General features: G+C 41.6%; 1 protein-coding gene across 2 annotated transcripts in view; it reads right to left on the minus strand.

The window, feature by feature from the left end:
• tacc1.L (transforming, acidic coiled-coil containing protein 1 L homeolog) overlaps nucleotides 1–9702 on the minus strand; it is a 55736-nt gene extending 46034 nt beyond the window's left edge. Inside the window, exon 1 of one of the 2 annotated variants that reach the window (XM_041587118.1) lies at nucleotides 9674–9702. In XM_041587118.1, the coding sequence (XP_041443052.1) occupies nucleotides 9674–9687 (14 nt within the window). In that variant the 5' untranslated portion in view covers nucleotides 9688–9702. Of the gene's footprint in view, nucleotides 1–9354; nucleotides 9488–9673 lie in introns of those variants that run through there. The other variant, XM_041587116.1, reaches the window with a different exon arrangement.
• Nucleotides 9703–10369: the final 667 nt, after the last annotated feature.

The raw sequence follows: 10369 nt of genomic DNA on the forward strand, positions 1-10369 counted from the left end.
GGGGTGTCCACTATGGAAATATAGCCCTGGAACGAAAAAGGCGCTCTGTTGTTCTTCTGCTTAGAAAAAAAATAGAAACCTTTCTCAAATCTTTCCTAATCAGAAGAACATCAGAGCAGCCTCTTTCTTTCTCCTGACAACTTCCTTGACTACTTGGTGGTCAGACTGGTCAGAAAATGACCAATCGGAAAATGCTATTGGCTCCCTCTCCCTAAACAATACATGGGGCGATTTGGGGGGGGGGGGGGAGACTGCCTATGTCCTACCCTAAATATATTCTTAGATGAGATTCAGCTTTAAAGTATGTTAAGGGGAGATTCAGGGTGAATGATGAATGGTTCCCTTGCATATTCCTGAAACCTGGATACATCATACTAAAAGTTAACTCAAAGGTGAAGAACCTCTTTAAAATTGCCTGCGTGCATCTGCTGAAAGGTGGTTCCATGTGACAATTTGTAATTGGTTTTCATTTTTTATTATTTGTGGTTTTTGCGTTTTTTAGCTTTTTACTCAGCAGCTCTCCAGTTTCCAATTTCAGCTTTCTGGTTGCTAGGGTCCAAGTTACCCTAGCTACCATGCAATGATTTGAATAAGGCACTGCAAAATAAATAGGAGCGGCCTGAAAAGAAATCTATATAAGAGTAATAAAAAGTAGTAATGACAATACATTCCAAGCCTTACGGAGCATTTCGTTTCGATGGGGTCAGTAACCCCCATTTAAAAACTGGAAAGGCAAATAATTTAAAAACAATACAAAATAAATAATGAAGACCAACTGAAAAGTTGCTTATAATTGGTCATTTTATAACATACTAAAAGTGAACTTTAAGGTGAACCACCCCTTTTAGGGATACTCTTAATATATTATATATAAATGTCACCCCATTAGCTCATTCCCCCCAGCACAAAAACTAGTGATTTTAATGTACAACACTGTGGAATATGTTGGTGTTTTATAAATACATGCTAATAAAGGGGAAATTCACCCAAAATAACATCAATATTTATAAAATATTTTATTAAATTTTATAAAATACAGTAATATACTTCTGTAACTCCCAATGGTTGCACCAGCGTGATTTCACCAGCAGACGGCACTGTTTAACGCTCCCATTGTGGGATATGTTGGTGTTTTATAAATACATGCTAATAAAGGGGAAATTCACCCAAAATAACATCAATATTTATAAAATATTTTATTAAATTTTTATAAAATACAGAATATACTTCTGTAACTCCCAATGGTTGCACCGGCGTGATTTCACCAGCAGATGGCACTGTTTAACTCTCCCATTGCTCCTAATTATCTTAGCGCAGCACCAGAGCAATGTTATTTAGAGTGTAAGCACATCTGGTTCTCATGCATGAGCTGTTCAGAGGTTGTGGGAAAGCGGTGGGTTATATATTATTCATTTCCTTTCCCTCTGACAAAAGTGTAAAAGGATTTCCCCATAGAAGCTTGTGGGCTCAGTGTCTTAGATTAGAGAAGTGACAGTCAGGCCTCATGCCAGAATGTTCCCTCTGTGTGTTTTTAATAAAGAATGTGGACAGGGACATTTTGGTCGTTGCTGTTACCCAACAGTGCGAGTTTGACCAACACCATGTTTGTCTGCTTGACTTGACTCTGTAGAACTTATCACCGACTTAGAGCTAAGATCAGCTCCTTGTTCAGTGATCAGCTAATTGTTCAGTGATCAGCTCCTTGTTCAGTGATCAGCTAATTGTTCAGTGATCAGCTCCTTGTTCAGTGATCAGCTCCTTGTTCTATAGCGTTGGTGCGGTTCTCACACAGATCCATGCTGATCACACAGAGAAAACTGTTGCATTTGCATCCAGAACACTTACAGAGACAGAGCGTAAGTATTCAACTGTTAAAAAAGAAGCTCTAGCATGTGTTTTGGCAACAGAAAATGGAGAACCTACCTATGGGGTAGAGAATTTACCTTATGCACGGATCATAGCCCTTTAACTACACTGCTTACAACAAAGGGACTAGGAAGAGCTGGAATGCGTATAGCTAGATGGTCAGCAATAGTGATGGGCGAATTTATTCACCAGGCGCAAATTCGCGGCCAATTTGCGCGATTCGCCGCCAGCGAATAAATTTGCGAAACGCCCGCGAAAATTCGCGGCAAAAATTCGCCGGCGTCAAAAAATATTTTTTTCGAAAAAATGGACGCCGGCGCCAAAAACCAGCGTAGAAAAAACGGGCGCCGGCGTCAAAAACGAGACACCGTTTCGCGAATTTCGCGTGAAATTCGCGAATTTTTCGTCGAAGCGAAACGCCGCAAATTCGCCCATCAATAGTCAGCAAGGCTACTGAATTTCAACTACAAAATGCAAAACAAACCAGGTTTGAAAAATGTTACTGCTGATTGTTTGTCACGTTTACCTTTACCTGCAGCTTCTGATACACTGGATGAGGACATAGAAGTTGTAGCATTGACTGATTTACTATCATCTACAGTTACAGCTGCTGATTTTAAGCAAGCTTGTCTCCCGTGTCCAATTCAAGTAAAACTACGGGACATCTTACAAAGCAAATGGCCGAATGCTGAGAAGAAACTCAGTCCTGATCTTCAACCTTACTACAGGATTAGACATGAACTGTCCTTAGTAGATGGCTATGTTGTCCATGGATCTCACCGTTTACTGGTACCAGAGACCTTGCGAGAAAAGCTCGTACAACTTGCACATGAGAGTCATGAAGGAATTGTACGTACAAAACATAGACTACGAGAACTACACTGGTGGCCAGCAATGGATGCTGATGTGGTAACTGCCATTCATTCTTGTGTTACGTGTCAGAATCATGACAAAACAGCTATCACACATACACCACCACTTCAGCCAGTACCATTCCCTGATTCAGCATGGGAAAAACTTGCTATTGATATTGTCAGTCCTTTTACAGATGCTCCTATAGACTGTAGATTTGCTATAACCTTGATAGACTATTACAGTAAATGGCCTGAAATTGCATTTGTTTCTCATATAACATCAGCTAAAGTAATAACATTTCTGTCTACAGTCTTCAGCAGAGAAGGTAATCCAAAGGAGTTAATATCAGACAACGGACCACAGTTTGTCTCATATGAGTTTGAATCCTTTCTGAGAGAGAGGAATATTGTGCATAGGAAATCTTTAGTGTATTACCCACAAGCAAAAGCGATTCAACAGAAGTCTGAAAGAAGCACTACAGACAGCAAATCTTACTGGGAAATCTTGGAAAGTATTTACAAAAGAGTTTCTACATAACTACAGAGCAACGTGCCATCTAACAACCCAATCATCTCCAGCTGAATTATTACATGGCAGACAGATGCGCACTAAGTTACATGTTGCAGACATCAAACTTAAACAAAATACTGTGCCTACAAAATCATCTACTGCTGACATTGGGAAACGTCACCAAGCCAAATGCAAGACTTATACGGATAGAAAACGTGGTGCCAGAGAAGTGCACTTTCAGCCTGGATCTTTAGTCAGAATTAAGAAACCAGGAATACTGAAACAAGGACAATCTAAATTTATTACACCACTTGAAGTGAGACACCAGCGAGGACCATACACATATGAACTGTCTGATGGACGCATATGGAATGCAAGTTGTCTTGCTCCTGTTAGATATGACTTTGGAGAAGCTCCATTTGATGAAGGACATTTTCCTACTCCTGATGTCAACTGCAATAGGCCTGAAGAAAGTGACCCTATAAGGTGTACTGAGAGAATCAGAAAACTACCTGCATGGACCCAGAACTATGTGATGTGAATAATGTATATTTAAGATGCATTTTTGTTGTTTATTACATTTGCCCAAATGCTTTCCTACTATAGGGGGAATATGTGGTGTTTATACAAATGGCCTGTAGATGTCACTGTGCCCAGACTTATACTGTGCATACTTCCTTGTAGCTTAAAAGTGAAAGTTACTGTTGTATAATGGCTGCGTGGTTCTCTGCTAATAAAGCACTATTATACTCTACTCATCCTCGGCTACCCAAAAGCTTCTTGTTCAGTGATCAACTTCTTGTTCAGTGATCAGCTCCTTGTTCAGTGATCAGCTCCTTATTCTCAGCTCCTTGTTTGGTGATCAGCTCCTTATTCTCAGCTCCTTGTTTGGTGATCAGCTCCTTGTTCAGTGATCAGCTCCTTATTCTCAGCTCCTTGTTTGGTGATCAGCTTCTTGTTCAGTGATCAGCTCCTTGTTCAGTGATCAGCTCCTTATTCTCAGCTCCTTGTTTGGTGATCAGCTCCTTGTTCAGTGATCAGCTCCTTGTTCAGTGATCAGCTCCTTGTTCTCAGCTCCTTGTTCAGTGATCAGCTCCTTGTTCAGTGATCAGCAGTGCAGAGCCAGGGGCCTAAGGTCAAGCCGTCCAACATGGCAGCTGCCAGTCTCACTTGTACAGCTGTAACTTAGTTGGACACATACAAGGAGTTTGGATATAGTCTATTAATCATAAATCTTACTCACAGGGTTGAACTGCTGACCCAGACCCAATCCCCTCCTGCCCTCTGCCATCGCACCCCATTGCTCTCCCTCCCTTGATTACAGCAAACGTAAAAAAGTAAATATAAATTGCACACGGGGGGGGGAGAGGCTGGAGGTGGGTGAGCCGGTGATGGGGGCTCCAGGGGGGGTGTGGGGACCCCTAGAGTAGCAGCCCCAGTGGGCCTCTCACACTCTGCTTACTCACAATTAAAGAGCTAGGTGTCTTGTGCAAGTGCTTGTTGTCATTCTAAAATCTGTGCTGTAAAGAAAACCCCTTGCAAGCACAAAAAGGAGGTCAAAATATTTTAACTGTAAATCAGATCAATAAGATATTACACATTTTCGGACACAAGGCCTTTTCTTTTGATTACCATATCCCTTGAACGTCAATAATTCACAGGACCATTTCCCCTCGGCCTTCATTCTAATGGGCGGCTCTGTCGGCAGTCAGGAAATGTTTTCGTTAATGACACAAACGACAAGTCATTAACTCATGTAATAACTCTCATTATTATCCTTCCCTGTTTGTTCAGCACCATTATATTACTGGGAACCCTGAGTCAATCCCATTAGTCCTTGTGCCCCAGTGGAGTATTATTATAGTAGCAAATACAAAATAAAAAACCTTCGTTTTGATTGGTGGAGCCTGATAGTGAGCAGTGTGGGCACACCCACTAATTACCAGCCCCGGGGCAGCTTCCAGTCTATCCAGGGTGACAAAACAGGTGCATATCCTGCTCAGGGTGCGGCCATAAAGCTAACGTGTGGCACAAAGCAAAGCCGAGGAATGTAAATAGATATGTCCAGAGCTTAACCCCTTCCCAACCGGCACATTAATATACATAAAGAGAGAGAGAGAGCTCACTCATAGGGCCTTCAGACAAATACTATATTTCTTAAAGGGATCATCTTAAGGTCATTGGAAAAATTCTGCAGGCTTGCGCAATACAGGACTGGTAAGAAAGTGGTGCACATAAAAAAGTTTATTTAAAGAAAAAGCATTATACAAAAAATAGCCATATGCGTTTTGTGCCTAAGGGGCATGGGGCTAGACATATTGCCAGTTTCCCAGCTGCCCGCAGTCATGTCACTTGTGCTCTGATAAACTTCAGTCACTCTTTACTGCAAGTTGGAGTGATATCACCCCCCCCCCAGCAGCCTAAAAAAAAGAACAATGGAAAGGTAACCAGATAGCAGCTCCCTAACACAAGATAACAGCTCCCTGGTAGATCCACACTCAATAGTAAAAGCCAAGTCCCACTGAGACTGAATCAGTTACATTAAGTAGGAAATATAACAGCCTGCCAGAAAGTAGTTCCATCCTAAAGTGCAGGCTCAAGTCACATGACTGGGGGCAGCTGGGAAACTGACACTATGTCTAGCTCCATGTCAGATTTCAAAATTGAATATCAAAAAATCTGTTGGATTTTAGTGCAGAAGTCTGCTGGAGCAGCACTATTAACTGATGTGTTTTGAAAAAAAAACACGTTTTTCCATGACAGTATCCCTTTAAATAAACTTTTTTTTTAAATACGCCACTTTCTTGTCAGTCCAGTATTGTGCCAGCCGGCAGAATTTTTCCAATAACATTTTTAAAACTTTTTCTGGCTGAAGCTGTGTGCGCCTTTCTCACACTGTACTGTTTTTCAGAATTTCTACCTTGAAATTTTCAGTATCTCTATTTCGGATTTATTTACTTACTTTTGGAATTTTGGCCTATTGGCCCCTGTATGAGGTCTGCTCAGCTGATATCTAAGGGTTGCCAAAATTGGAAAAATCACTAAGGTATGGAGACCAACAGACAGTGAAAACAGTAGCAATTATTGCTGTTGGTCTCCATACCTCAGTGATTTTTCTAATAACAACTAAAGATCTGCTTGTGTGGCGACCTTGACAAACAAGTGGGTCTGCACGTTTGTGTCTCAATTTTTCCTTGTGGTCTGGCTCCATTATAAGGATAGCTAGAATCTCAGCCGTAAAGCAAGGCAGAACTGCTGCTATGTGAGGGAGAGGAAGGAGACTCTAGCACATAATACAAGTAGATCATACATTTTTTTCAAAATGCAGGTATGAGATCTGTTATATGGAAACCTGTTATCTAGAAAGCACTGAATTACGGAAAGGCCATAGACTCCATTTTCATTAAATAATTCAAATTTTTAAAGATGATTTCCTTTTTCTCTGTAATAATAAAACAATAACTTGTACTTGATCAAAACTAAGATATAATTAATCCTTATTGGAAGCAAAACCAGCCTATTGGGTTTATTTAATGTTTACAGTAGACTTACGGGCCGATTCACTAACTTCGAGTGAAGGATTCGAAGTAAAAAAACTTCGAATTTCAAAGTGTTTTTTGGGCTACTTCGACCATCGAATGGGCTACTACGACCTTCGACTACGACTACGACTTTGAATCGAAGGATTCGTACTAAAAATCGTTCGACTATTCGACCATTCGATAGTCGAAGTACTGTCTCTTTAAGAAAAAACTTCGACCCCATAGTTCGCCATCTAAAAGCTACCGAACTCAATGTTAGCCTATGGGGAAGGTCCCTATAGGCTTTCCTAAGTTTTTTTGATCGAAGGATATTCCTTCGATCGTTGGATTTAAATCCTTAGAATCGTTCGATTCGAAGGATTTAATCGTTTGATCGAAGGAATAATCCTTCAATCTTCCGATCGCACTATTTGCGCTAAAATCCTTCAACTTCGATATTTGAAGTCGAAGGATTTTAATACCCTCGATAATCGACCCTTGGTGATTCAGCCCCCCAAGGTAAGAAGATCCGTATAATCGAAAGATCCATTATCCAGGAAACCCCCGGTCCCGAGCATTCTGGATAACAGGTCCCGTACCTGTGAAAGTGAACTATCAAACTACAGCACTGTACTTTATTAGTCATTAAAGGGGTGATTCAACTTTCATTTAACTTTTCAATTGGCATTCATTTTTGTCTTTTCTTTTAATTTTTTTTATAGTTTTTGACTTATTTTCCATCTTCTTCTGACTCTTTCCGGCTTTCAAATGGGGGGGGGGTTCACTGACCCCATCTAAAAAACAAACGCTCTGTAAGGCTACAAATGTATTGTTATGCTGGGATCAGGATAATGCAGGACCCTATCATGTGCAGTTGCATCAGATTATGAGCAGTGTTTATTGGGTTACGTCTATTAAATGGGAACATTTAAAGGAGAAGTATCTCTTTTACAAATATATGTGCCTGTGGGGAAAGGCACCCAGCATGGCTTCTCCTGCCTGGAACTGTTGTACCAAGACCATGAGTACCAGCCAGGACCCCCCTGTATCACTTCCTAAGCCCCCAGCAGCCACTGGGTCTGCTGCACCTATTGTTCCCCCCAACTATGTGTTTGGCAGAGAGTGAGTTGTTAGAAAGTTGTGAAGCAGTGAGAGCCAATGTGCCTGTGGGAATGTGCTCTCTGCCTGTGGAATCTCTCAGTTTACAGACAGCTGTTTGTGCAGCACTGGATCGTCTAACAACTCCCAGTGTGACTGGAGGGCTGCAGGGAGTTCTGCACAGCTTATCCCAACTGGAATTCCACTCACATGACTTGTGTGCGCTGGATTTACCTAATGTTACAAAGTTCCATTGTCTTTGCTCAAGGTTAGATCTTATGTTACAGTTTTCCAAAAATATAACTTTGTGTCGTTACATTGTGTTCTCTGTGTATTGTATCAGCTTGTTTCTTATCAGAGATACTCATCATCATTATACACAGCAGCCAGGTCATTATCAGTGTATAGAAATACTCAGCATCATTATACACAGCAGCCTGGTCATTATCAGTGTATAGAGATACTCAGCATCATTATACACAGCAGCCTGGTCATTATCAGTGTATAGAGATACTCAGCATCATTATACACAGCAGCCTGGTCATTATCAGTCTATAGAGATACTCAAAGTGGAGGAACTACCGGGGGGTGCGAGCGGGCCAGGGCCCGCACCCCCTCAGGGCCCCCCAGCAGTTCGCATGCCGCTTATTCCCGGCCAGTTCAGGGCGTACGGAGGGGGCGGGGGCCCGGCTGCACGTCCTGCACCAGGGCCCGCCCCACTCTAGTTACGTTTCTGGATACTCAGCATCATTATACACAGCAGCCTGGTCATTATCAGTGTATAGAGATACTCAGCATCATTATACACAGCAGTCTGGTCATTATCAGTGTATAGAGATACTCAGCATCATTATACACAGCAGCCTGGTCATTATCAGTGTATAGAGATACTCAGCATCATTATACAGAGCAGCCTGGTCATTGTCAGTGTATAGAGATACTCAGCATCATTATACACAGCAGCCTGGTCATTATCAGTGTATAGAGATACTCAGCATCATTATACACAGCAGCCTGGTCATTATCAGTGTATAGAGATACTCAGCATCATTATACACAGCAGCCTGGTCATTATCAGTGTATAGAGATACTCAGCATCATTATACACAGCAGCCTGGTCATTATCAGTGTATAGAGATACTCAGCATCATTATACACAGCAGCCTGGTCATTATCAGTGTATAGAGATACTCAGCATCATTATACACAGCAGCCTGGTCATTATCAGTGTATAGAGATACTCAGCATCATTATACACAGCAGCCTGATCATATACTGTACAAAACAAAGTTGGAAATAAAAGTCCATATGATGACTTGCAGGCTGAGCTATACAGCAGAATGAAGCAGTTGTGAGGCAGAGTTATACAGAGCAGAATTGTGAGTGTGAGTATATATGAGTACTGAGCATGTTACAGAGTTGCTGTACTATGAGAGAAGTGCCGGTATGTGTATAGTATAAATAGTATAGAGAGATGCTGAGTGCATTGGAAGCTACTACTCACCCACTGCAGGGCTTCTTTGGCTGAGATTTCTCCACGCTGCCTTTCCTCCTGGTAGAAAACGATGCCCCCATGTTGGTGTAAGAGGGAGCCCAGAGCTTCCCTGGCCAATTCCCCGGGGCTTGCCTGTGGGAGCTGCAGTAGGGAAGGCTGCATTGCAGGGAGTGTGAGGAGACACTGCCAAGTGCTGAGCCAATCACACGCCTCCCTGCCCTAACCTGCCTGCTTAACCCCTGCAGCACTCACTCATGCTCTGTGTCTAGCACTCCCTGCACCCTCACTCACAATGCACTGCTGCCCTGCTGAGAGAAAACACACTTACCTGCAGCCATTCATGCTTTTCTATTCCTTTCAGAGAGAACAAACGGAGCTGACAGCACTCATTCATAGCCTGCATCCATCTCTTTTGCACTTATCCTTGTAGTGAGCTGGCACGGCCCACCCTGTCCTTTACCATTAGCTACTTTGTTTCCTTAAAGGGGTAGATTCAACTTTAAGTTAACGGGGAACTATCGCAAAAATTAAAATTTAATATAAGCTTCTTCATACTGAAATAAGAAACTTTCTCAATACAATCAATAAATAATTCTGGATTCTTTTTTAAAATAATCAAGTTTATATTCACTTTTCCTCTCTCAGCATCTGTTTCTCTTCATTCTCTCTTCATTCAGCAGTTGGGTGTCAGATATTCATTGACAGTTAGATCCAATATATCTTATAGGGGGCTTACTTTCCTAGCAGATGAATTACAGCTCACTCATATAACTGATTCCAGAATAAACCAATTCTAACAAAATAACTGCCTTTTGCACAAATCCTGCATGTAGAGAGACATGATGTCTGGTGATTTTAATAGAATGAGCTCTAATACATCTTCTAGGCAAAAGGAGCCCCCTATAAGATATATTGGATCATTCATCTGACACCCAACTGCTGCATGAAGACAGAATGAAGAGAGCAATAGTAAAGATAGACTTTATTATTTCTGAAACAAGGCAGAATTTTTTATTGATTGTAT

The sequence above is a fragment of the Xenopus laevis genome, chromosome 3L, assembly GCF_017654675.1.
Source record: "Xenopus laevis strain J_2021 chromosome 3L, Xenopus_laevis_v10.1, whole genome shotgun sequence".
NCBI lineage: Eukaryota > Metazoa > Chordata > Amphibia > Anura > Pipidae > Xenopus > Xenopus laevis.